The sequence below is a fragment of the Apteryx rowi genome, unplaced genomic scaffold (genome assembly GCF_003343035.1).
Source record: "Apteryx rowi isolate R43461 unplaced genomic scaffold, aptRow1 scaffold_48, whole genome shotgun sequence".
NCBI classification, from domain to species: Eukaryota; Metazoa; Chordata; class Aves; order Apterygiformes; family Apterygidae; genus Apteryx; species Apteryx rowi.
This window is the reverse complement of record NW_020450738.1, coordinates 3348327-3370091: the sequence shown is the minus strand read 5'-3', so window position 1 is coordinate 3370091 and position 21765 is coordinate 3348327. Positions and strand designations below refer to the sequence as shown.

The 21765-nt window shown below is 44.5% G+C and overlaps 1 protein-coding gene across 1 annotated transcript in view; it reads left to right on the top strand.

Moving 5' to 3' along the window:
• LEF1 (lymphoid enhancer binding factor 1) overlaps nucleotides 1-21765 on the top strand; it is a 157774-nt gene that overhangs the window by 120525 nt on the left and 15484 nt on the right. Inside the window, exons 4-9 of the mRNA XM_026078397.1 lie at nucleotides 6679-6811; nucleotides 10484-10574; nucleotides 12776-12859; nucleotides 14710-14832; nucleotides 15566-15728; nucleotides 19070-19177. Of these exons, the coding sequence (XP_025934182.1) occupies nucleotides 6679-6811; nucleotides 10484-10574; nucleotides 12776-12859; nucleotides 14710-14832; nucleotides 15566-15728; nucleotides 19070-19177 (702 nt within the window). The remainder of the gene's footprint in view (nucleotides 1-6678; nucleotides 6812-10483; nucleotides 10575-12775; nucleotides 12860-14709; nucleotides 14833-15565; nucleotides 15729-19069; nucleotides 19178-21765) is intronic.

Below are 21765 nucleotides of genomic sequence, written 5' to 3'. Positions count from 1 at the left end.
AAAAAGAGTTGCAAAAGGGCAAGACCTGTTCTTAAGACCATAGACAGGCCATGAGGGTGGTGTTTTCTCTCCAGTGTCACAATTATCCTGAATCCAGTTACCAGTTGTAATCCAGCCAGAGAGATGCTTATCCTCGTCTTTATCAAATCCCATTTACTCTTTTCTTTGCAAAGCTCCTCTGGCTGTTGTACTTTCTTTTTTTTTTTCTTTTTTTTTTCTTTTTTTCCGTGTACCAACTCTTTGGGCTTCAAGCAGAGCAGTTGTCTCTTGCTCTTCATGTGTCCTCATATGTTGCCTTCACATCCAAGTTTGAAACCCGGTTTGAGTCGTATGCTGATCTTTGTGGGCCAAGAGATGCGATCTCTGGTCTGAATAATAAAATACCGGACTGGGGCGCACCGATGGCGAGCAGGTTCAGGGTCGCTGGTGGGGGCTGGCGCGCGCCTGTCCTGTTGGCCCATGTTTTGCTGCTGTCGCCAGTCAGGCTTGGGGCTACGCTCTAACCTACCGTGAGGTTAAAAATAAGGTGGCTACAAATCTCTCCTCCTCTCCATGTCTGTTTTTTGCCATTTTCTCAGTTGGACTGTCTAACAATTGGAGAATGTTTTGAAAATGAAACATTAATGATCTTTGCTGTCAAGAGCCGAGAAGATTGGCTTTATATGTAAAACTTTGCTAAAAATTAATGGTTTGGGGATGGGGAGGGGAAAGAGTAACCTGAGCTCTCCATATATCAAGCCTGCTGCATCTCAGCAGGGTTGTCTACAGAAAGGCATCATACGATAGCTCCCAGGCAAGTGGCACATTGTAATTGCAATTACTGCTGGTGTTGATTAGCTTGTTTCATCTATGGGTAACCAGTTCTTGCCAAAACACCTTCTTGTTATCTCCTCTCCTTCCACCTCCAGTTTCCCCATGCTAAAGCTCTGTCCATAAGGACAGGTCTTCAGGTGTGGGCCTATTTTTTTTTTAATTGCTCCAGAATTATGTTGTTCTTGGTCTTTCATTTTTATCACGACAACTGGTCTTCAAAAGCATAAATCCAATGTTAGTTTAGCCATTGAAAGTCTATCACTATTTTGAAAGGAAGACTGAAGTTGCCATCTTCTGGGTTTGCTAAATCCTCCTGCTTAAAAATGAATTCAGGGCTCTAAAATGTTAGATAGGTAAACAAATTAGAAATTAAATTAGGTAGAAAGGGAYGGAGCCCTTTTTCTTTTTCTTTTTTTGTCTCTTCAAAGTGTCCTCAAATCCTCCAACAAGTCATTGGTCCTTCTGTTTCAAAGTACTGCTATGGCAATAGCAGAAGGTGGGTTTTTTTGGAGGAGCTATCTGATTTATTTTTTTTCCCCTTGAATTAAACATTTGTTATGTCAAAAACTTGAAACCATGTTTTCAAGATGACCCTTTCTTTCAAGAACAAAAGAGAATGAGTGCATTTGGCCATGCAGGTCTGTTTTTCTCCTTCCTTAAGTTTTTTTTATTGTCTTATTTTAGTTTGAATCGAGAAGACCATCTGCCAGTGCCTCTACCGAAAGCACAACTTGTTGACAGGAGAGGAGGAGTAAGGAGGCTGGGGGCTTTTTAGAAGCCGCTTCACGTTTGAAGGAAAAAAAAACCCACGCCAGCACCTCTCTGGGTGTCATTTCCAATTTTTAGCTGTGGTCTGGCTGGAGCATGAAGTGTTTAACCTGCGTGACTTAAAGCAAGCTGACGATAAATGGCGGCGCTCGCTGTTTGAGGGGAGAAGCGGTGCTTTGGAGAGTTTGCCCAGCGCGAGAGGGGTGGCGAGGAGCACGGGCAGGCCGCTGAACCCCGCTTCTGCCGCCGGCCGGTTTTACCGTCGTGGTAAATAACACACTGCAGGAGATGCTATTAACGGCAACGTGGAACGGGGCAGAGCGAAATAGAGCTTTAATGCTGGTTATTATGGTGCAAGCAAAAATCTGCCAGTGAAATAACTGTGTTTTGGTGCTTCCCCTCTCTTGGGCAGTGCAGAAAGGCCACCTGGCTCTTTAAATTGCCTTTAGGGATCCCATGGGGCGAAGGGGGCACCTTGTGCGAGAGCAGCGGCCGCGGCGGTGCGCCCGGGGCGTTGGGTGTTGCACGCACGCGAGCTCCTCCATCGACACGCGTCCTTCACGAGGGCGTTAATTTAATCCCCCCCCGAGCAGCAGCTGGAGCAAATGGCTCCTTTCGGCCCCGGCGGGAGTTCCCGAACCGCCTGGCTCCGCGCTCGTGTCGACCAACAGGCATTTTTGCCGAGGCCGCGTCGGGCTTTTTTTAGCTTTTGCACACTTGTTGCATATAGGATACCTTGCAGGTGCAGGCCTTCGCTGGAGCTTTAGCTAACTTTGGGGGTTTTTTGTTTTTTTGTTTTTCCCTGATAGTCTGGCTTTTCATCAGAAGCATTTCAAAAACAAGGGAAAGCTTCCTGGTTTCAAGCTGAATCTGAAATGCGGCATTTCACTGGAGATTAATTTAAGTGTCTCGAAGTGTACTCTGCGGATGAGAGGACAGCAGTCATTCGAAATGGGGAGTAACCGTGTGCCCGGTCAGGGCATACCTGGTGTGGAGCGCCAGAGAGCCRGATCGAGCCAGTCCCAGACCCTCACTTCTTGCAAATCTACCGTCCTTTTAACTCGCTGTTTTCCAGACTGAGATGGTTTAGGCGCTTGAAAGTAGGAGTCACCTACGTAGCTCTGTTTTGCAAACCATGGACTGTATTTGCAGTCTCCGTTGCCCAAGAGCGCCGGGGCCCCGAGCTTTTTGTGGGAGCTGCTGCCCAGGGAGGAAGCGGCAGCCGTGCTCGTGCCGCGGCGGGGAGTTTCTTCCCCCCATCCTTGCCCTTCCTAAAATGCCGGAGTGTCGATCAAGCCCTACCACTCGCAGACCACGATTGCCCTTTGTGAGGGAAACGTTCGCTCCGGTACCGACTTGGAAAGTTTTTTCCGCGGTGTTTTAACACCGTTTAAACAATAAATGGGCGTACTGTGCACAGAGAAGCTGCTGCCAGCGTCATGCATACCTCTGGGCCAGGGCTCCTATAAGCTCTTCTGCTTTGCCCGCTAGTGTTTTAATATGGCTTTTGTTTTTTCAAGTCAGTCTTAAAACCAAATAGCGGCTTCATCTTTGCGCCACCTGGCCAAAGATCTCAGCTCCAGCTAAGTAAATGCACTTTCTCCCGACCCAGCACAGGCAGTTTGCCCTCTCGGGGTGCTGGGACCGTCTTGGGCTTGCACTGCGTCTCGCTAGCCTGAGYGCGGTGCTGGGGAGAAGTAAAAGATACCACCCAGGAAGCAGAGGTGCCCCAGAGGTGCCCCAGCAGAGGGTTGGGGGTCYGGTCCCTTTCACCCAAAGGCCGGTTGCCGAAAGGCTTTGGAAACGGCAGGGTGTGCATGTGCCGGCACCGCGGGGCTTTGCTGCGTCACCCGCAAGAGGTATGGAGCCAGGGATGGGACGGCGGCATCCAAAAAGCGCGGGGTTGGGTCGCTTGGGAGGGGGCCCCCTCTGTGCCGGGCGGACTGGCACCGGCACGGGCGAACAGGCGTGAGCGCTGCTTCGCCCTTAACCTTTAACGTCAGTAATAGGTTGTGACATCCGTGCGGCACGGTGCCTTGAAGCATAACGCAAGGTCTTTGGGTTGGCAAACCCGTGAACCTCTGCCTTTCCGTGATGCATTTGCCGTGCTCGTTTCCCGGTGGGAGGCGGGACCCTTCTGGCGCCTCGGCTCTCTGCACGCTGYGATGAGGTTAGGTATGCTGCTTTGGGGGCGCTCCCGACGCCACCTGGACAAGGACTTCTCGGGAGACCTGCTTCTCTTCCTGCTTTCTAGTGTTTCTATAAGCTGCTTAAGTACCAGTCTGCACCAAAACATTGCATTTTTGGTGGGTTGGCTGGGTTATAATTTCTGTACTGAAATATTTCATGAACTTCATGTAGGATAGTGGGTAATTGTGTAGTATTTCCATTGAAAACATACGGACCGATGAGGTTTTGGAGGAGAAGTTTTTAAGGCTGTATTGAGGAGAAAAGGTGCTCAGGGAGTCATGCCTGTGTAAGCTGTAGATCTGCCAAGCGTGCCGGGGATAGCAGGGCTTGCTTCTGGCTCGGTCAGCAGGGGCTGAGCAAAGCGTGGGGAGCAGGGTCCCCTTGAGCGGCGTCTACATTGGTGCAACCTGAGAGTCCCCGGGTTCAGGGTAAACGGCTCGAGCCTTTCCGGAGGCGGCTCCACAGAGCCATTTCGGCTGCTGGTCCGTGCTTTAAGCAAAGCCCTAATTCCTCTTGTGTCCTTGTGCACRCGGCGCTACTCAGGTGTCCGGAGTGGGGAGCGATGAGCTGTGGGGTACGTCACCTGAACTCGAGGGGTCTCGCATCGTCCAACTAACAGAAAAGCTGCTGCTGAGAAGTACAAAAACAGGAAAAAACGCGGGTATCGAGGACGAGATCGCCCAGCTAGGTGGACTTGTAGGGCAGGTGCAATAGCAGAGCCCGTTAGTCTTCAGGGCTTTTTAAAAACATGCCACCAGGCTTCCCGTCCTGGTTCGTCTTGCTCATGTCGCGGCGTGTTTTCTCTCCCTGTTAATGGCTGTGGCTCGACCCTGTGGGATCGGAGGCAGCGGGAGGTTCGGTTCGTGCCCCACAGCCCTCCTTGCCTGGGGGCTCTGGGGCAGGAGCGACCCCGTGCCGGCACCGCTCCCGTCCTCCTCCCGCAGCAGCGTGGTGCAGGCAGGCTGGAGCACGTCRAACCCTTTTTTTCCTTTTTTCCTCCCCTCCCCCCACCCCGGCTCTGTCTCTGCAGACCCCAAATAATGCTCTTAATGGAGATCCGGACTGTTTATATGCTAATTTCCAGCCCACTGACAAGCCGTTTGCTTTTCTACTTGCTTCTCACACTTCCTTCATCCCCAAGACCGGCACATTGCAAACCACTGCCATCAGTTTAGGAGATAAGGTGCCGCGGTTTAAAAAATAAAATAAAAGCTCCAGGATGCTGCGGAGTTAGGGGGTACAAGGATTGGCTTACTGAAAGTACAAACGGATAATTTCTAAAAGCAAGTAACCCTGATACCATGAGCATGCATGATAATTATATCCAGTATAATACAGAATGTTAATTACCAAATTTTGAGAAATTAATGCTGCTTAGCAGCTGTGTATGTGTGACCTAAATACATCTATTGCTTGATCTTTATTCATAGTATACAATTTATTGTTGATAAAGTAATTGCTGAATGGTGGGTTGGCCCACAAGTCTTGTAGCTAAAGACTGAGGCCTGATTTGTAAATCATCTGAAATTTGTTGGCATCTATTTTTGTTGAATTTATACAAATAGGGAAGATGAATAGCAGTCTGAACTATCACCTTCAGAACTCAACTCATACATATTATGGAGAATTCATATTGCTTTTATTATTTGGTCACAAAAATGGACCTAATGCTTGTTGGCTTTAAAACACCTACTAGGGCTGCTTTCTCTCTCCGTCTTGCAAAATATAAGACAAGGCCAAAGCTTAAATTAAAATCCTCAGGTTCTTATCTCTTTGCCACAGGAAAGCAAATCTGTGTTGAAAACCGTAAAATTAAGAGGAGAGCAAGGATAGCATAATTTAGCAAAAATTCATGGCACCAGATTCTGAGCTATATGACTGGAGGGATAGGTCAGACATTAAGAAGATACTGCCTGCTAATGCAAGTTCCTTAAGGTGGTGCTCTGAAAACAAGGAAAGCAGAAACCGCTGCACTGCTTCCCGTTTGCTCCCGTTCCTCTTCTCCTATCGGCCTTAATAATAAATTGAGTTGTCCATTTAATAACCCTTCTAGTTCTCGGAGTCTAAAGAGATCCTTGATTTGTACTTGGAATATTGTCCTAAAATCTATTATTGTGTCAGGATTTGAATATCGAGATTCACATAAAATTAATGTCATCGGGCTCTTAGATTTTTTCTCTTAGCTTAATTCCTGATATTTGACAGGCTGTCCTTGCTGAGCTTTATCAATGTTTTTGTCTGAATGCCTCTTCCTTTTCTTTAAAAATTTGTTGTTGTTGTTGTTGTTGTTAAAAAACTGCTTGTGGCATAATTATTTTTGCTCAGGGGTGGCAGGCAGAGCGGCAGGGTAGGAATGAGGAGTGCCCCTTACCTGCTGGCACCGCTGCTGTGGCTAGTCCTGCTATGGGAGCGGAGACTTTTGTTTCAAGTAGCGTTAATATGCAAGTATTTCGCAGAGACAAACACGTCCTSTTGTCTCACAGCCTTGATTTTAAGAGCGTAATTTCAGGCCGTGAGAAGGACGAGTGACAGCGAAATACTTCCTTAGTGCCCGGCCCTCTGTCGTGCCCAGCGGCCCCCCTCCCCCTYGCTTCTGCACAGTCTTGGATGGAAAGCATGTGTTTCGGTTCATGGGAATGGTGCTTTACAGCACCCATTTTGGGAYGCTTTCAGGCGTTTTTAGCGCTTCTAGTCCGCCCTCCGCGTGCCGCGGCATTGGGCTCCCCAGCCTCTCCAGGGCACTCAGGAGGTTTCCTTCCCAAGTGACCCTTCCTGGCTGCGGTCCGCCAGCTCCCACGTCCCCGTCCTCTGCAAACATTTTAAAATTGCATTTGAGAAGTGTCTATTTTATTTTTTTTAATGCAGAAACCGCACCCTGCTAATGCTTGCTTTCTTCTTCTCTTGCAGTCGAACAAGGTGCCCGTGGTACAGCCCTCTCACGCAGTTCACCCCCTCACCCCCCTTATCACCTACAGCGATGAGCACTTTTCCCCGGGGTCGCACCCGTCTCACATCCCCTCAGACGTCGGCTCCAAGCAAGGTGAGCCCGGCCCGGCCTGGCCCGACCCGGCGGGGACGACTCCAGGGCCTCCCGCCACCCCCCCCCCCCGTGCGATGCTCCTATGGCTTTATTTTTAGTGCTTTCAATATTTTCCAGTTGTGCATGCCCACTTTCAGAGATGCTAATCCTGCCCTGATGCTGATATTTAAATTGGCTGCTTGAATCTTTGTGCTCTTTTCTAATGTGTTAATTCTGGCTTGTTTTTTACTCATCAAAATCTCTTAAAATCTCGGTAAACAGCAGCCCGTCCTCGCCGCCCCCTGTTGTGCCCGAGGCTTGCAACGTGCAGACGCGGAAACGGCAATCGTCCCAAACCTCTCCAGAACCCAGAGAGGAATACTCCAGGGCTGCTGTTACTGAAACTTTTTTTTTTTAATTGCAATTGTATTTTATGCCCTTTTATTCCAACTGTCTGAATTCCTCTGTATGTCAGCTGGCATGACTGAAGGTTATYCTGGATAACACAGGGAGGCTGGTTCAGAGCCGGCACAAGTTCAGGCCTTGCAAACGTGGCATTTTTAACCCTCTCATGCCTACTGTCTTCTGCAGAGAGCGTGATTTTCAGTGTCCAAGTTGTGGCTGTCAGTTTTCCGTGTGCCCTTAGGAAGCCTTAAAAAAAAAAAAAAAAAAAAAAAGTGCTCCCCGCTGCTTGAGGAGGACAAAGCTGCCCGGCGTAGTCAGGACATCTAGTTTGAAAATTCGTGAAGCTCTGTTTTACGGGACAGGAGTCCTTATGGAGAAGTGTCCCATTTACCTAGAGGAGTGTCTAGCTACCATCGTCCAAGGAGGGAGATTTTTTTTTAATTCGTGCCTTTCCCTGAATGCCTTGTTTTTATTTTGGCCTTGCTATGCCAATAGTAACATGGGCTACATCCAAAAAATACCGTGGCCTTGTGGCTGTGTATTTAATTTAAAAAAAAAAAAAAGGAGGGGGAATACAAAAAGCGCTCTGCCTGGAAAGTCTGGCCTGTGAATACATGTATAGTTTTGGGTTGGTTTTTTTTCGAAAGTTGGAGGAAGCAAATGGAGACTCGCTGTCCTCATTTGTCTTCCTTCTTTGCATCATTGCCCAGGAGAAGGGGATTTGCGCTCGTTCCTTGAAATCCAGYGGGTGCGGTGCGTGTTAGCATGTGGGATTTCTTCCTCTTCCTCAAGCTCATTGCGACTCATTGGGCACACCCTGCTGCCATAGTTGGGGAGCTCAGAAGGTTTTGACTTTCTTCAGGATGGTTTTGCCCTTCTGCACCCTAATTATCTGCTTTTATCCCTAATTTTTTTTTCCCTGAGCTCCTGTAGACCCAAACTGAACATCTTGCTGTGCCTGCGCTGCSCTGCCCAGCCGCCCTCGCCTGCCCCATGACTGCCCGCACTCGCGTCTCCAGCTCCTTGTGCGAGCCTGGGACCAGTCTGGGTGGCGCGCAGGCTCACAGCCCCGTGATGCTGGGGGCTCGGCTCTTAATTCCTCTGCTCGGCATCTGGCAAAGATGGGGACGGGCAATGCGGGCTGGAGACTTCTGGTTTTCCCTTTGCCCGGCTCCTTGATGTGTGTGGTCTCTTCGTGCTCCTCGTGTCAGCGCCGTTAGCGCTCAGAGCGGTCCCAGCGAGGTGGCCCATGCAGTTGTTACCACGAGAGGATTTTTCCCCTCAGGTCCTCTGCCAGATGCCTCCCACCATTGTTTCCGTCCTCGGCTCCGGCGCTGCCTCCGGAGCGACGTGGCTCCCGGCTGCCCCGGCCGGGGCTGGCCATCGCCCGGCGGCGCCAGGGCGCTCAGAGACCACCCTTGGCTCCCACCACCCCCAGCCCTCGCTGCTGCCAAATTCCCTGGTGGGTGGAAGGAGGCAGCAGGGAGCTGGGTTTCCCGCAGCGGCTCCTGCTTTGGGGGCTTGCCAGGGGCTCGCCAGGAGGCCTTTTCACAGGTGGCCGCTTGTTGCTTTCTTTTTTTATTTCCGCCCCCCTCCTTTTTTTTAACACTGACRAGCTGCTCCCATGCGTCAGCCAAGTTCCTGTGATCCGAAGCTCGTTCCCCAAAGCGCTGCTCGGTGGCACCTGGGCATTTTCCTGTGGGATGTCAGGCGGCTGACGATTCTCACCAACGTCCGCAAAGGGACAAAGTTTTGTACTAGAAATAACCATTGCGTGTTAGTCCAGAGAGAGCAGTCTAGTCTTTGGGGGTCGGAAGTGCCAGATTTTGGGGATGGAATAGCCCAGCTCTTTGTGCAGATGTTTTAGTCCGGTAGAGGCAGTATCATGTGGTAACTCCTTGGGAACATCAGCTATCAGCAAAGATGAGATGCTGGACCTGTTTTTCACCTTTTCTAAGTGCTCTAGAAGAATGTTTCCTCTCACTTRAAAATCCTGGAATACGTAAAATGTTCTCTCTCCTGTCAGCCACCAGTTGGTTTACAGCTTTGAAAAGAACTGGCCACAGATTTGGTCTTCAGGTTGTACTCCTGTGTCTTACAATTTAGCTTTTCCTGAAAGCACCAGAATAGACAGAGTTAGCAGTGACACCACAAAAACTATTTTCTATCCTTTCCTATACACAGTCCCAAAAGGTATTTTTCAAATCTTATAATTAAATTCAGAAGTTCTAATATGAACTATGGGGGAAAAAATCAGTAGAGTCAGTCTATAAAATGAAGTCTCAAGGTAACATGCACTCAATCTTGGACATTTGGAGTGCCACTACATAAATATTTAATACCCTTTTAAAGCAGTTGATTTAACACGTGAAGTAATCTTAACAATTCCTGCTGTTTCAGCCCCCTCTTCCCCAAACACATTTAAATAAACCAATGTCTTTGTGGCCTCTGCAACCGTAATTCCATGTCTCCTGGGGGCATGAGTTTTAGGTGAAGAAWGGAGACTATGGACCCTTTTGGGACCAGGATTAGCTTTAATCTTGAGGTGATTCTTACAATTATAGGACTCTGTGTTCTGGGGAATGTGAGCTGATGGATCATTTCTGATGGGACTTTTTATTTTTTCCATGAAGTACTACCAATGCAAAACAGATTGACCTTGGAGCCCACAGGAGTCAACTTGATGAAGAGCTTAGTTGGAGCTGGAGTGACAATTGGAAGCCAAATGAATCATATCATGTGTGACCATTACAGGCCTGAAAATGATTCTTAATTAACCACTGATCCTCTGTGGTAGCAAGTTTCCAAAATCTGTGAATCCATAAGGGAACCAGCAAAAATGTACAAGTAGCAATTTACCTAATCTAATAGCTCTGCTGAGCTGCCTGTGTGACAACGCTTTTATTTTCCCTGTTTCATGCCATGTGTTAGATGGTTCCTCAGCATTCGGTCTGGTTTGGTGAAACCATTCAGAGGACAGTACTGCCTAACGCACTTAGCAGGAAACCTGAACTTGTGCAGGTGCTGACTGATACATTTATTCTGTATTTCCACTTTGTTTTTCCAGCATTTCCTTTTGAATTGTGAAACCATTAGAATATGCAAGTTATTTATTATTTTAAGGCTGTCGTGGGTAGTCCTTTGCTTTTAACACTAACCAAAAAGGTGGTTATTTCTTATCCAGAGCACTAACTTCATCGCAGCGTTGGCCATGTTAGCTGTGAACTGTAGCTTGCATTTGTAGTGTTTTGAGGGGAAAGGCACTCATTCTTCTGTACTCTTTAACAGGCATGTCCAGACATCCTCCAGCTCCTGATATCCCCACCTTCTATCCCTTGTCTCCAGGGGGTGTTGGACAGATAACACCACCTCTTGGCTGGTAAGAGCTTTTAGCTTCTTTTCAGACAGGGTGCATGTTCATACCATCCACTGTTGTTGAATCAATGGCAGCATTTACAAAATAAAGGGTGTCGCTGCAGCAAGAAATTACTACATTATTTTAGTTTAAAAGATCAAAAAATGTTGATCTTTGAAATGAATTGAATCTGGTTTTTGAACACCTACTAAAATTGAAGTGTGAGGATTTCACTTTGAAGTCTAGGTATTTCTTATGGCTCAGATTTGTGGCTCTTGGCATTTGGAAAGATAGCAAAAAACAGTTCTTAAGGAATTAAATGTAAATTTTTAATAAACAAAATTGCAATTACGGAGGGGAGGGGAGGAGAGGTAAGAAGGAACTTTGAAGTGTGTGTGGGGGGAAATCTTGAAACTGTATCAAAATGGAGAACAAACTTTTGTAGTCCACTGCTTTTTACAGTTTCTGTATGGAGGAAGACCTCAGTCGGTGGGAGATTTTGCAGTTCTTTTTAGTATTAGCACTCTAAGGATCTTTCTCTGCCATTCAGAGTTGTTTTCCTTTTGGAGAAAAAGCACAGCATTTTCAGACTGATTGATTCTGCAGGTTGCTTCGTGTCTCCTCGGAGTAGATAGATATTGACCCTCAGTTCTGTAGGGGCAGGGTATGAGCAAACTCAGCAACAATTTACTTGCTTCAGAATCTGTTTTTTAACTAATCTGTGCCCTCCACAATGAGCTATTTTTTTCCATGTGTCTATGTATGCCAGGAAAGCATACTCCAAACGATAAAGGGCAGAGAAACTAGAGACCAGAAGATGGTAAAATGCTATATTGCTGGAGAATCTTTCAGGAAGTGTCACACGCCTTTTTGGAGCAAATGATATCGGATATGGAACTAAAATACAGGAGCACCTGACTATTTTTTTTCTTCCTCCCTGTTCATTGCTGCTAGGCTGACTCACCACCTCCACCACTACCAGGCAGTTCCTGGCACTCGTTTTCCAGATGTGGTCAATCATTTCTTTCAGATGGTTCCTTGAGGCAGTGGTCGGGGGGAGGGAAAGGAGGTTTAACTGGAAAGAGAAAGAAAAGGAGAGATGCGCTCCGGTTTTGCAGAGTTTGGAAGTGTGTTTAGTGGTGTTCATCTCCAGCTGAACATAGCCCACCGTCCCTTAGCTCTGCGGCTTCCAGCTCCATTCTGGGTGGTAGCATTGCTGAGGCTTCCTCCACCTTTTTTTTTTTTTTCCTTCCCCTTCCCTTTGAGCACTGCTCTCTTCAAATAATGTATTCAAAATGTGGAAATTGTATCCTGAACCTTGAAAAGGCCAGAATCCCTTTTGTTCCCCTTAGAAACACTGATCAGTCAGTCCATAAGTTCAAACAGAACTAATGCATGCGCGGTCTTTCAGAGCTGGTCCAGATATTTGGTCTGAACGTGTATTTGTTTACATCACCATAGCATGATACTTAAGTATGATAATTCTGGTCAGGACCTGACCCACTGCTAATTGGAAGTAAACAAAATGTAGTGATAATAATAAAAGCTAGAGAGTCCAAATTATATGCTGCTGATAAAATATTTTGTATATGTGCAAGTGTAAAGGAGGTAAGAATTTCATACAAGATTTTTCTATTGGTTTGCAAAGTTTGAACTTTAAGTAGTTAAAATGTACTTGTGGGTTTTTTTTGTTTTTTTTTTAAATGAAATAAGCTCTGGTTTCTTAGAAATGCTGGCCGCTTTGCTCCTTACCATAGAAGATGCAAATGAAGAGAGTCCTAATCTTTCAAAGACTTCATAAGATTGTCCAAAAGGTTTTCTAGATTGATAATTCACATTCTGGTATTCTTACACTGATTTACATTGGAACTATTTGAAATAAAATGCCTCCTTTTTAAGAGCTAATTAACTGGATCTGCTTCCAGTGCTTTTAAAACTAGGTGTGAGAGAGCGGGTGTTCATGTGTGCGCTTTGGGGGAGGAGGGCTGGTTGTTCTGCTTTCCTTCCCAGTGGAAACCTAAACTGGGAATCTTTTGAAAGAGAGGGAGAAGGTCCTAAGTGTTCAGGAATTCATTAGCTTTGAATCTAGCAGAACTCTTAAAATTTTACCTTTTTTTTTTGTTTGTTTGTTTCATTCTGAGTTCCCATCAAGCGCTTATGACTCTAGGGTAACCATTTAATACCGTATCATATTATTGATGGGTTCCTTTCTTCTGTGACCTCAGGCAAGGTCAGCCTGTATATCCCATCTCGAGTGGATTCAGGCAGCCCTATCCATCCTCACTCTCAGTCGACCCTTCCATGTCCAGGTAGGTGTAGGAGGTGAATGACTGACTGGGGAGTAACTGCTGGCATTACAGGGCAAGTTGCTCTTCTGCTTGCATCTTGGTCTGTCTTTGCTTGCTTTTCAGTCAGCTAAAACTTTATGCGTACATTTTTATTTAACACATTTGTGTATATACAGTTTGCCTGGATCCCACACTGGTCTTGTTCAGCATTTTCCTGGCAGTCTCTGAAGTATTGCAATTAGGAACACTGAAGAATTGTCAAAGGATTAATTGAACTGTTTCATCTGAAATGAGATCATGAGTTCATTTCTAGATGCCATGTCTAGCATGCATCCTTTGGGTTTTATTCATACAAGTAGGAAACCAGGTGGATTGTCACTCTAGTCTGGGTTCTGTAGTTTTAATTTCAAAGTTGTTGGTAATTAGTCTTGAATCATTTAGGTATCACTCCATGTGGAAACTTGCTCTCAAGTAGGTATTTCATAGCCCAAAGCCATTACTGGAAAGGGATGCCAGCACAGTGTGTTTGTACTGGTGTGTGAATCAGGCGCTGTGTCTTTATGTCTAAGTGAAAACAAGCAATGCTAACTGAGACTTGGCCATGACACACTCCAGACCTCCTCTCCTATGCTTTTGCACTCTGAAGACAGCTTCTGCATCCTGTGCTTGGTGTACACAAGGTTGCAATAGACCATTCTTGGGGTTTTTTTGTGTGACCTGTAGAAGAAAATCCTCTTGCATGGGGAATTAAGTTAAGCCCCTTGGTAAGTGGTAGGTCCTCTTGGCTCTGCTGGTGAGGTTTCCTTTGGATTATCACTGTCCCTTCACTTCTCTAAAGGGGAATGATAAGCACGTGCCAGTCAGGGTGATTGGGAAGGAAAGCGTCCTTTTTCCATAACAAAATGACTCTGTTTTGGTCACAGTGTTTTATGCTTGCTTTGCTTCGTTGGAGTGCAAGAGGCAGGCAAAGGGATTGGGGAAGGGAGAAGAGAGAAGGTGGACATGATTCCTCAATAGGCACTCACTCAGCAAACCATTGGAGCAAGAGCTTGCTTTTCATGGTACTGGGACTTTCCACCAGTTCAAAGTAAAGCATGCAAGTCTTCTGCTGCACTGGAGTTGCAACACTTGGCACCTTGAAGATCCGTCTCAGCTGGCCTTGGAGATGAAATGAGTTAGTAGGGTGGGATGATGGAGTTAGTGGTACTTTGGTTTTGTTTTCTATTTTCCTTCTGGCACAAATGAAAGGAAGGTTTACTTAGGACAAGAGGGTCTCTTTTTTTTTTCTTTTTTTTTCCTTTTTCTTCCAGGATACGGGAATGTTATTATTTAAGTATTTGGAGGAGATAGTTGAGGTGAGGTGACATTAAAATCTTTAAGTGCTTTGAAAAGCAAGAGATTCCATGGAGAGCTATCAGGGACTTCTTAAACAGACTCTTTTTCCTTTTTTTTTTTTTTTTTCTGCACATGGCAGTTCTTCCTTTGCATTGGCTGGTGGTGGATATTCTAAGAATGTTTATATCTTGGTGTGGAAATACAGTTTTTGGTTAAGAAATGTGTATTTTTATTGCTAGTCAGTGTAACAGTACAACTATTAAATGTTTCTTGTGTGCATTGCTAAAGCTATTTTCCTGAAAGGTAATAAAATAACTTCTTCAAAACCAAAATGTTGACTGATATTTGTATTTCTTGAATAAACCAGTTACAATGCACGAATCTTAGCCAAATATTTTTCATGCGCTCTCAAAGAATTGTCTTTCCATTGCAAGTTCCGTAGTGTTTGCATTCTTGGGGTATCCCACTGCTGTCATGTAAGTGTTTGAGGCCTGTCTTTGATAGCGTTATAGACCTTTCTTTGTTTTCTCTTTTAGGTTTTCACATCATATGATTCCTGGTCCTCCAGGCCCTCACACAACTGGAATCCCTCACCCAGCTATTGTAACACCTCAAGTCAAACAAGAACATCCACACAACGACAGTGAGCTAATGCATGTGTGAGTCTGCCTTTCTGCACTAGCCCTTAATCTACAAATGCTTGAGAACTCTATTAAAAGAAGAGTCGAGGAGGTAAAAAAAAAGGGGAACAAGTGCCTTTCATGAGCTGTTTGACTTTTAACTCTTCTCCTATAATTGAAGTGGGAGATGTGGGCTGTTTTGGGGGAAGAGTAATGAGACATGAAGCCAGTATTCATTCCAGTCCAGCACTTACTAGCTATCAGCCACAGTCATCTTGATTCAGGCATAGTCATGGAGCTGTCTTCCTCAGGATGTTCTTTGAGAATGAACTCATGAGCGTCTATTGGATAAGGTTTTAACTGCAAAATCTGCTACTAAAAAGCAGCATTTATGCTTAGTACTTGAAGTCAAAATGCTTAAGAAATTAGTGGATGTGGAGCTATCCTCCTGTCTGTAGCAATGGCCTTCTAGGGCACTATGGATAGCCATTGAAAAAGAGAACTGAGACAGATGATGCATTTGGACTGGATTCACAGATCAAGTGTTATTTGCCAACCTGACATCCTCCTTGAGTATTAAATTATTTCCTAAAGCCAGTTCCCTGAAAAGATGTAAAAGTGGATGGGACGTGACCACTGGAATTCATATTCTTATTAATTTTATGCTACTGTAACTGCCACTTGGAAGTTTTCCATTGGGTACTTTTTTTTCAGGCTGAAGGTAAATAGATGCTTTTTTCCCCTCCTTCCCCCTTCCCCCACCACGTTTTAGGAAGCCTCAGCACGAACAGAGAAAAGAACAAGAGCCAAAAAGACCTCATATTAAGAAACCTCTGAATGCTTTCATGTTGTACATGAAAGAAATGAGAGCGAACGTTGTAGCAGAGTGTACTCTGAAAGAAAGCGCAGCTATCAACCAGATTCTTGGCAGAAGGGTATGTATAGCAGGGTGTGTGTGTACTCACGTGTGCTGCTAATTTGTGTGTGTTTCCCTTTGGCGGGTGTGATGGCTCACTTTCTGCTTGAGGTGTTAACTAATGTGCAGCTATCAAATTAGCTATAGAAGATGAAACATGCAACTAAAAATAAAAGCAGTATGTTGATTTTCTTTATTCAGTATTACCCACATCATCAGATTGGCGTGTCTGGTCCATTCATGTCACTGTGTCTGTACCTCAGGCATTAAATATTCTTGTTCACACATGGAAGGATCACTGCCTAGGTCCTCCTAGACTTTGAGATTCATCAGAGCAGGAGAGGCTCATTTAGATAGGAACACTGAATGCTGATTGAGATAATCTCAACAGTGAATATAATGTGGGTCCAATCATAAAAACATGTAGGTTGGAAGGCACCTCCGGAGGTTGCCTAGTCCAGCCCCAGTCAGAGCAGGTCCAGTTACATCAGGTTGTTCAGGCAAGTTTTGCATATCTCTGAAGCCACCAACCCAGTGCTGGTCATCCCAGCGTCCATCCCAAAGCCACGCAGCAGCCTTGCTGAGAGCATTTGCCTTTGTGACATTCTAGGCAAGTTTTGTTCTTTCTGGAAAAAATGCAAGCCAACCCACAATTGCAAACCACATTCGCTTTCAGTATTGCTCTTCTGAAGGGAAAGCGGCGAAGATAAACACCCCTGGCCATCCCTGAACTTCAGCTGTCCCAGAAGTTAGAGAGATGACTTTTATAGCAATCTGAGTCTGAGAATAGATACTCTGAACCCATCTGTTTGAGGAGTATCTTAAAAAGAGGCACTGCAACTCTCTGGAAAAAAACAGTGTGCTTTTAAGTAGGATGCCAGTATGCAACATTAACTGCTGCTTTTCTGTTACAATCTGAAGACTTGTTTTCCCTCAGTTGGATTAGAAATCTCTTGCTTCTTGTCCTGGTTCCTGCAACCTTCTTTCTGACATTCTTGTTACTTCCTCTTAAAGGACATCTTGGTGCTTGCATTTTCCATTCTTTCATGCAAGTCTCACTCCCTCAATAACTGATCTTAGTTTCTAAGTATGTTGATCTCATTTTCTTGGCCTGAATGATGGCAGTGGCTTATTTATCTCCATTCCGCCAATGAATCAGACTTCAGTGCTCTCTGTTGGCTGCTTTTTCCACAGTTTTGACTCTTCTTTCCAAATTACTGTTCTCTATGAAAGTACCTCAAGTTCCACTTGCCCAGTGGTACAAACAACGCATGAGTTATCAAATATAATTGCTCGGAGATTAATTATTATCAAATGTTTTGTGTTCAGCCATCCTGGTCACTGTTTACTATACGCTGTGCCTCTTTGGAACTGGAACCACCTCTGCTCTCCAGAGCTTACACCTTGCATGATGTTGGGCTTTCTGATGCTACTGCATAAGCAAGGCCAATGTTGGAAAAGTCCTGCTTTAACAAAGGAGAGCTTTTTCTTCTCCTTCCCCTCCTTATGCCTCTCTGCACTCTAGATCTTAAATCAGCAGTTCTTCACACCCAATAAGCAAGTGTTAAAGCGTAAAAAATGACTCTCACTGAAATGGCGGCTTTATGGACCTGTCAGGTCTGCAGTGTGGAAGGATGCCAACCTCTAAGAGATGTGGTGTGGAAAAAACTTTTTCTCTGCATGTTTGGTAGGGCTTTGAAGTCCCCCATTTTGCTGTTGCTAGCCCAGGAGTTTTAACTGTGGGTACTGAAGCCAGTGAGAAATGCAGGACCGGCAGCATTGCCACGCAGGAACAGTTATGTAACTTGTAGGAACAAGTGACGCTAGAACATGTTGAGCAGTTACAGGAAAACATCATGTAACCTGTAAAAACTTCTAACAATGTTTTGAGTGGAAAAATAGGTTTCCATTCTTAGACTTTTTACCTTCATGTTTCTGGTAAGGCAGCTGCTCTCAGTATATCCTCTTGCTATCAGCAAATAATCTCTGCAGAAAAAGGGGCTGTCCCCATATCTTATTTTCTTAAGATTTTTCACTTCAGTTGCAGTGAACCAGAAATGTTCCACCTGGCAGCCAGCTGAGGCGGTCTGACCCTTGTTGTCCAGCTGCTTGCTGTACTGAAATTTGGCTGCCTCGGTCGTCTCCTTGTCCATGCTGTTCTTTGTGTGGAATTTGTTCCGCAGTTGTAACTTTGCTTTTACCAAATTTCCTGATGTAGACTACTTAGGTGCAAATGAAAAATGCTAGTTCCTTAAATGTTCAGTACCTTCCAATCTTGCAGTGCTGTGTGTGGAATATCAAAGTTGTAGATAGGCTGAATTGCTGTGCTTTCAGTAACACATCGAACTTGCCAAATCTAGACAGACAAGCCGTTTTGTTCACATCTTCTGACATGTAACAAAGCGACATATTAAATCCTACAAATATGATCTGACCTGAAATCCTGGTTCTATAAATTATTCTTGCTTGAGTGTCTCACTGATTTCATGTCTGTCTTTTTATTAATATCTTCTCTCTTTTTGCTCGCCTTTCCACTCTGTGCGTGTTGTCAAGGTCAAATAAGAAAACAAGGCTAATGCTGCAGTGGAAGCTGATTCTAAAAACAATCCCTTTCTTCTTTTTGGTTCAGATCTATTATAGGTGTTTCAGCAAGAACAAAATGATTAGATACCGATACAGCTGGTGCCTTTTCAACTGTGCAGGTTCTGTTTGTTTGTTTCTTAAAGCAGATAAAGCAGGAAATCTATCCTTACTTGGCCATAGAGGTCAACTCCTGTAATTTGGAAGACAACGATTCTGTGGCTTGTGGATCTTAGAAGCTTTTCATAGTTGCCATTTTCTTTTCTCCTGTTACTACAAGGAGAAATCAAAATGCAAATACTTTGAAGCTCAACACTTCGAGGGTGATCTCGGAAAAGGAGCCTGCTGGTGCCTTGTGCCTACGTTGTTCCTTCGACATTGGAATTGTAAACCAGCGTGTAGCCGCTTCTTAAAACCAAGACAGCAAAGTCTCCGGTGGGGGAGAGCGGACAGTCCTGTAGAAGCAGCACAAACACTGTCTGTTTTGTTATGAACTAGAATTTTTTTATGTAGTGGTGGAGAGCGCGGTTCTGTGAGCAGATTATTTGGTGAGCCCTCTTTCCATAAATGATTTTTGTCTTGCTTAAGGCACTTGGCAGTTGTAGAGCTGCCAAATGCCTGAAAGTTGGTTAGTAAACAGGGGTGCTTGTAGTTGCTAATGAATTTCATTTTTGCAGTGGGAAAAGACTGAATCAGAGTCACAAAAACACTTGCTAATGTCATCTGTTGCCTAGGTATGAGTTATTTCCTCATCTAATACTATGTTTATTTTGTTTGCAGTGGCATGCTCTCTCCCGTGAAGAACAAGCGAAATATTATGAACTAGCTCGTAAAGAAAGGCAGCTACACATGCAGCTTTATCCAGGCTGGTCTGCAAGAGACAACTATGTAAGTCACTCACTTAAAGGTTCTTTTAAAATTAATTTCCTTTACCTAACATGTGGGGTTTGGGGTTTCCCCCCCTTTTTTAACTGTGGAAAGCTTTGGAAGGAGGGATGGTGAAGAAACATACATAAGCCATATATTTATTTGTACTTCAGGCATCCAGAAAACTTTGGATTTTGTTGTCGATGGCGCAGTGCATCTTATGAAGGTCACAGTTTTTAAGGGAAAAAATTAGCACATAGAATTTTTCTAGGACAATCATAACTACTGTCTGAAAGCTTATGTTGTACTGTACAGCTGAGAATTTTTCCATAATTTTCTAACTGATCACTTGCTATCCAGAAATCTTCTTTAGACTTGAGCAGGAATGGGGTCTCTCTCTTTTAGGAGAACCTGAAGCCCAGGTGTCTTGATGCAAACTGAACTTTAGTTGAAAGTAATTCAGGATGGTCCATATTTGAATGAAAGCCTGCAAAATTTGTATAAGTAAGCTTTATGATAGATTCTGCTTTTATGCAGTTTGGCGAAGCTAGGAAATTTTCTTACAATAACTGTTACTTTATAATTAAATATCAGATGAAAGTTAATACCAACAGTGCAGGTATTAATAATATTTTCAGCATTTAAATGACTCTATTACTAAAACTGTAGAGAGGCAAGATCTTTTTGCTTTGTAAAACAGACCATAAGATCCTTGCATTGGTGGTATAGTTGGAAACCACCTAGTGCCTTGCAGCCTGAGAGGTAGCAAAGCCCAGTGGCTGAGACTGGACCGCTTTCTGTTGACGTGCCGCTACGCTTGGGGTAAATATTCCAGGAGCATCTTAGCAGTGCAGGAACCAAGTACCAAGTACTTAAATTCCTAATGCTTTGGAAATGCAGACTTACGAATTTCCCGGTATCATGTCATACTATACATAGTCAGGTATCTGTGAAGAAGCAGCATAATATAAAGTTGAGGTTTATCTCCACAACTGAACTATTGTGTTTGCTATGAGCCGTCASTATAATTGTATGTTATGTAATAAAATTTGAAGGCTGCAATCCCTAAGAGACAGATCCTAGCCTGTGATCTGGACTCCTTTCCTTCCGCTGTCAGCTGTGACAGTATTTACTTTGCTAGGAAGTGGACATGCTATATCTTTCTCACTTTCCCATCTGCAGTAGGTGGGCAATGGAATTTCTCTATTTCAGGGGTGTCCTGTGGACATCAAAGATTGTGAGGCACCCGGATACAGTGATATTGTATCTAGGTATGATACTGTAGAAGTACCAAACATTTCCAGAGCAGCACGGCTATTGTTCTATTTAAACAAAATTTTCTTTGTGAGCCAGAGTCTCTTAGGCAGACTTSTGGCAAGGGAGGCATCCACGCAGAAACCACGTGATTGTCTCCAAAGCAAATGCTTTGGTCTTGCTGACAGCCATGCCCAGTTTTGTGAGCACAGATACTACTGTAAGCCCTGTCAGCTTGTTCCTGTCTATTTATAAAATCTTCTTTCCTAGCAGATGAGTTGTGAACATACACAGGGAGGGCTTATTTCCAGTACCCAGGCCATGCCAGCAGAGCTGTCCTGAAATACACCTGGAAACAAATAGGGCGCTAGTGACACACTCCTTGAAAGTAAGGGGATTTCTATTTCCTTGAACTTTCTTGCTGGAAAATCAAACCACGTTGGAGCTGTGTTAKCTAATGCTTACTGGAATTAAGCCTTCAGTACTGTGGTTAGCTTTTAAAGTACTAGAAAGGTATCTTTCAGTAGCATATATTTACTTGAGGAACATTTATTGCCCTGTGACACTCAGGCACATTGACTTTAAGAACCTGATGTGTTTTGCCACAGCCTACTGCCATATAGGACAAGCAGTGAACCTGCAGGTCTTTAAATGCCTTAAATGCCACGAGAGATATTTAGAGCCTATAAAATGGCATGTACAATTGTCTTTGATGTGCCTTCCTACTTAGATCCTGTGTAAAAGTATAGCTCTGAAGTATTTCAGTCATGTATGTTACAATGGACAATTTTCTTAGCTTTCCTTTTGCAGTACTTCTCTCTCCAAGAATGCACACATTTGTCACAGCAGTAATGAGCAGGTGAGCGAGGTAGATCATAGTTTGTCACTGAAACTTTTTCAGATCTAAGTTATCTTTTTCTTTCATACTTTTTTCAGCTTGATCAGTCTAAAAATGCAACTGTGTTCACTTAGCACAGATATTATTGCAGTATTCTTAGAGCTGTTTGACTTAGGGGAGACTCCACTTGTGTGATATGGCTGGATTTCACAAAACAGTATGATTTTAAAAAAAGAAAGAAAGATCTATTACTTAGTTTTGATTATTCTGTTTTGGTTTGCCTGGTTGTTCAGGCTTTCAGCAGCCTCAAGAGAACATGAAAGCATTGCTGTTCATCTGTTGACAGTATCTGTGTACTTCTTATTATATGTTTTTGTTACCAACATTCAAAGCATTCGTGCAAAGTTGTGTGATAGCTATGAGAAGAACAGTGTCTTCGTAATGTAATATTGTCTGTGTTTGCTGAAGTTGTCAAAAATTACTTCACTTGGGACTGCTAACAACTAGTTTTCAGCCT